We start from the raw sequence: 5,854 nt of genomic DNA, 5'->3' as shown, positions 1-5,854 counted from the left end.
TTGCTGATTAGGTTAACTTTATCGCATTGTTACTTCCTATCATTCATAGTCGTAGATCGGTTCGCATTAAAACACGTTCGATTACTTCGATTCTGGCTGATTACAACACTTACTCCACATAATACAACTAAAACACAAAATCGACTATCTACAGTCAAAGAAAGTCAAAGTTGACTTGGACTTTGACTTTGACTTTGACATTCGAAAACACGGGGTGTTACAATAACGAAATGCTGAAAGTACTTGCAAGATATCATAAAAATCATCTGGAGCCAAAGACAAAAGCTGAATTTTTTGGTTTCATCAAAGACAAAGAGTATGTTGATCCAGATCCGGTTGATCATCAAAGATGGAGAAATGATGAGGAAATGAAAGAAGCAGGTTATGCAGCAGAGTTGAAGAAACTTGAAAAGTTCAAAGATACTAGAAACGAGTGGTTTGTGAAAGAGGAGAAGAAAAAGTGGAGCAGAAAAGCCACTCCTAAAGTTCAAATAGAGAAGGGATCATCTTCTCAACCACAGAAAAAACGTCAAAAGAAAAGTGTTGAGACTATGCTTATTGATGAATCAGAGGAAGAAGATGAAGCCGAAACTGAAGATGAAGCTGAAGCTAAAGATGAAGCTATAGATGAAGGTAATGCTGAAGGAGATGACGTTCGTTTATCTCCTGAATCTGATCATCTGTTGAAAGCTCTTAAAGTAAGTCTTAAAGCCGAAAAAGCAGCAGCTGGGGACGATGATGGTGACAATAGTTCATCAAGTTCATCAAGTTCATCTGAAGAAGAAATTGATGAAACTGAATGTGCGAAGAGAATTATAGCTTAAATAGAGAAAGAAAAACAGCTAAAGAGAAAGAGGAGAGAAGATAAAGATGACGAATTGTACAATCCATCTCCTGAACATGTTCTTGAATCTCAAACACCTCTATCATCTGGTGGTAGGAAGAAAGCGAGTGCAACGAAAAGTGTGATGTCTCCAAAAGCAACAAGAAGAAAATTGGTTTTTAAGATACCAAAACCAAAACCAACTACACCACCAAAACAACCTACTCCACCACCATCACCTCATCCACAAACTGAACAACATCTATCACCACCACCACATCAATCACCACTTCATTTATCACCATTACATCAATCACCACCACATCTATCACCACCACACCAAACACCAATCCAAGAACAACCTGTTTTCACTTCACAGCAAATCTTTCAAATACCACCATCCACACAACCACCTGTCCAAACTACACCTGGTTCTTCTGGATACAAAACTTTTCCACATATTCCGGAGGGTATTACTCTTAAAAAAATTGGAGATTTTGGTTTTGCTAATGATGAACAGGTGAAGAGGTTAGAAAAGAAAGTTAAAGAGGTGTTGATTGAAAACAAAAAGTTGTTAGATAGAGAAAAGAAGCTTGAGAAGCATGTAAAGACAGTCGAAGCTGAAAACTCTTCATTGTTACAAAGAGTCGAATCAGATCGAACTGAAATTGATATTCTTAAAGTGAAAGTTGCTGAGTTGGAAGAAGAGAAAGCACGCAGAGATGAACAGAACAAGTACTTCGAGTTAAAGAACAAAGAATTGGAAGCTGCTAAAGCAATGAAAGAACACGAGATATACATGATGAATAAAGTGTTAGAAAATTTGCTTGGAAAGTCTGTTGAGCAGAGATTTGAAGAGATTGAAGTAGAAGAGGTTAGAGCACGTCGTCAAGCTGAAATTGATGCTGAGATGAAGTATAAAGGCAAAGGTGTTGAAGGTACCTCTGAAGTTACTGAAAGATCAATTGTTCCATCCACTGTACTTGAATTTCCTATTCAGAATCCTCATCCATTTCTGTTGTTTCCGGTATTTTTGAGGAAGATGTATTGATTGATGAGGTTATAAATGATGAGGAAGATGTTGAAGAGGATGATGACGAAGAGCATGATGATGATGATAAAGTTGATGATGCAGATGATGTATTCTCTGCAAGTAGTCATAGTGATGACGATGATGACGACAGTCAAGGAGGTACAGGTGTTAAAGTCACCGAAGCATCGAATGAAGAGAATGTCGAAGATTATCTTCATGACGATATGAATGAAGAGCCTGAGGATGCTACAGGTGAAGGGGAGAATGTGGATGATCAAAATGTTGATAAAGTTGAAAAGTTGATTTTGCGTCTAGAGCCTAAAGTAGAGGAAGGAGAAATCAGGCATACTTATACCATGAATGATATTATTGAAATGACATGTATTGATGATCCTAACTTCAAGTTTGACTTTGAAGAAGAGTTGAATGCTTTTGATATGAATCAGCAACCCGACTATCAGTACAAGTATATTGAGGAAGCTGATAATTATGATCGAGTTGAGGTTGAAGACTATAGCGACGAAGAGAATGTAAATGCTGATACTTCTAACTTTCCAACTCTTGTTGAATTTTTCAGTCAAGAGAACATAGATGAATTAAGAAGAAAAGTGGAAGAGTGTCTGAAAGATAAGAACTTTGATGGTACAACGAAAGATGCACAGAAGGAAGAAAGAAAGAAGTGGTTTAGAAAGAGCAATGAAAGAAAATTCAAGCGACCATTGAAGTATTATAAGAGAGACCGGGATATGTCATTGGGGGATATTATAAGTTGGGGCTTTCTGCCACAAGTAAACGTTTGTGCAATAAGAAGAGAATTTGGGGTGCAATACTTTGAATACATTCAAGATATTATGTCCTTACCCTGGTGGGACATTGAGGAATTGTCGAAAGTAAGAACGTTAGATTATCCTGTTAGAAAGAATGATGTACCCATCTGGGGTCTGATGAGGATTGAAGCTTTCAGAGGATTCAAGCACTGGAAGCCTCACTATCCTAAGAAAGTAAAGAGAGTGGATCCTGAAACTGGAGTTGAAGAGACGATCTTGAATATAAAGAAGCCAAGAGTTATAAAAAAACATTCCAGTCCCGAAAATGGAACAAGATTTTCACAAGGGATTTGTGTATTGGGTGTACAGCTGTTTGACTACTAAGGCTGTGATTACTTACAGAGTTGAAGATGAAGTTAGATATATTCATGTGTATGATCCTCTGTGGCTGGTTAACTGCTCGGCGAAAGATATTGAATGCTTGTTTGTTAACAAGATAGGGTTTAAAGCTGAAGATAAAGACCAGGCTATGCAATTTCAAAAGGTTGTTTCCATTTGCTTTCAGAAAGGAGTCAACGCTGATAATAAATGGTCTTCTAAATGGCGAGAGATTGAGAAAGAGGAAGCGTTGAAGAAAGAGAAAGAAAGAAAAGCTCGTGAAGACAGAGTGTCACACCCCCAAAATCCACCATGCGGAGTATCACCGCTTGGAGGCGTGACATGACCAGGATCAAGCCGCCAATCATATTGAACAACGTAATTAAGTAAATAAAACGAACCACAATACAATTGGTGACCGAAAGAAAGTAACCAACTTTAAGTTAACAACGGAAGCATAAAACGTAAAACCCAAAACATAAGTTCAATAAGTTCATAAAGTTTAATCATTTAATATGGAACTCTACAGTCCATGTCCCACAACGACCACTCCTTCTCGTGGAAGCTCCATCTAGATACCTAACGACCTGCAAGGCATGTAACAACGAGTCAACAATAAAGTTGAGCGAGTTCACAGTTGGTTGTTTAGTTTTGCAAGTTTGTTTTGAAAACCGTAAGTTGTTTCGTAAACCACGTGTTAACCAGTATCTTTGTTTTCCCCAAACCATATCCATAATTAGTGGGGTCTTTCCCATGTGAACCACTAGACCGTTACCATATCGACAACTGACGAACAATAGTTGTGCCCTACGTCAATGTCTATCATCATTGACAGTTTGCCCAGATCCATTAGTACACGCCCATCCGAACGGCATGGTGTGAGGCTTGTTAACCCTAATAGCGCTATTAACTAATGACCCGCTCGCCATTGGCCCAGCGATTAAGTCGATATAAAAATGAGGGACTTCATGATAGAGTTTTGTCTAGTAAGTTTTAAGGTTGTTGTCCTACCCAAGGAGGACGAACGTACGTATTCTACCCAAGGAGAATACGCAGGATTAATATTGGCATCCTACCCATGGAGGATGGTGGTACATATCCTACCCAAGGAGGATATGTAGGTTTCGTTTTAATTTCTTTAACCCATTCCCAACCACCGGGAATCCCATGGCTTAGAAAGTGTGTGAACTCACCTTTGATTGCTCGGTTTGACTCTCAAAAGTAGCTAACAGTGAAGGTCGGTCAATCACGCCCTAATATGATCACCAGTTAGTCATTTAGTGTTTTCAAATAGAGCACAAAGTTCCTACATGTATCTACTACATAACATGCACTCACTTTAATAGTTCACGCCCATATAAACATTCCACCTATAGCTACTCCAGAGCAAGCATACGATATTGCACATAACACTTTCATTGAAATATAACATGCTAGATCATTCTCAGATAACGTACCCGACATTTAGACATGCAAATTACTACTTGTGTCATTTCGGCTTTAATATCTAAAACTGGGCTGTTTTCGAGCATTTTAATAAAATAGTTAACTTACTCCAAAAATTCCCAACTTTTTACAAAAGGTCCTAAACGATCCAAATATTATTGTGTAAAAATCTCGGGATCCAATTCATTACCAATATTTTATAAAAATCATTTACCAGACTGCAATCAGATTCGTCACTTTCTGACTGCAGTTCACGGAAAAATTCATCTAAAATTTATCGTAAGTCCAATTGATGAAATTCCAGTGGGAGAATTACAACGACATCAGTGTCCATCTAGAATACAAATTTCATGAGCTAATTCTACACAGATTTCAAGTTATGATGAAAAACATAACACCCTTTTTCTGCAGTAAAAATGCAGCTTTTGCTGCTGTACAAAACGACCCTTTTAAAAATAGCAAACGAAGTCCAAAAATTATGATACCAGTGCCATTAGAACCGTATTTTGAAATATCATAATTTAGACTTCAGAAAATCAATTTTTCGATTTATAACGGTCCGGTTACAGCCAGTTGAAGTTGGCTGGAAACTTTACTCAGCATGCTTTTAATAGCTTAAATGTTACTAAAACCTACAAGCAATTACCCTAAACAATTGTTTATCAAGAAATCAACAATCAAATGCCATGCATGCTTTAGTCAACCTTAATCAAACAAGATTTCATCTTTATGTAAACTTATGTTCATGATTCTTGTTCATTTTCTTTTAGTGATCTTGTGTTAAACATTAAACAACAATCTATATATCTCTTTAACCACAAAATAAGAAACAAGACTAGTAGTAAGAAACTTATGGATGGAGGTTCCTCAAGGTCTTCAAGCTTCAAAACTCCACAAGGCTCCTTCTAACTCTTGATTTGAACTTGGAAATGGAATGAATGAAAGTTGCAAAAGGGGAGGGGGTGGCGGTTATGTGTAGGCCGAGAGAGGGAGAGAGAGTGTGAGGGAGGTGAAGTGAAGTTGGGGAGTGTGAAGTTATAATGATTCCTTTTAATCCTGTTGGCCATTTTGTAATCGTGACTCTTATCTCTTGGCAACTAAATCAAGCAAGATCAACAAAAAATCAAATGAAATATATTGGTGATCAGTTTTTCCTTATTGCTACATACCAGGGACTTAAGCAGTTCATACCGGAGACAAATTTAACGAAGTCCCAAAATTATGATTCCAGTGCCATTAGAACCGTATTTCGAAATAACATAATTTAGACTTCAGAAAATCAATTTTTTGATTTATAACGGTCCAGTTACAGCCAGTTGAAGTTGGCTGGAAACTTTACTCAGCATGCTTTTTATAGCTTAAATGTTACTAAAACCTACAAGCAATTACCCTAAACAAGTGTTTATC

The 5,854-nt window shown here is 37.4% G+C and overlaps 1 protein-coding gene across 1 annotated transcript; it reads left to right on the top strand.

Annotated features, from left to right (window-relative positions):
• Window positions 1-230: 230 nt before the first annotated feature.
• Window positions 231-3,007, top strand: LOC110876933 (glutamic acid-rich protein-like). Its single transcript, XM_022125090.1, has 4 exons — window positions 231-741; window positions 829-998; window positions 1,344-1,761; window positions 1,824-3,007. The coding sequence occupies exons 1-4, from the start codon at window positions 231-233 to the stop codon at window positions 3,005-3,007; spliced, it is 2,283 nt and encodes a 760-aa protein (XP_021980782.1).
• The last annotated feature ends 2,847 nt before the right edge of the window (window positions 3,008-5,854 follow it).

The sequence above is a fragment of the Helianthus annuus genome, chromosome 8 (assembly GCF_002127325.2).
Source record: "Helianthus annuus cultivar XRQ/B chromosome 8, HanXRQr2.0-SUNRISE, whole genome shotgun sequence".
In the NCBI taxonomy this organism is placed as follows: domain Eukaryota; kingdom Viridiplantae; phylum Streptophyta; class Magnoliopsida; order Asterales; family Asteraceae; genus Helianthus; species Helianthus annuus.
Note: the sequence above shows the minus strand (reverse complement) of the source record. Positions and strands in the feature narration are given on the sequence as shown.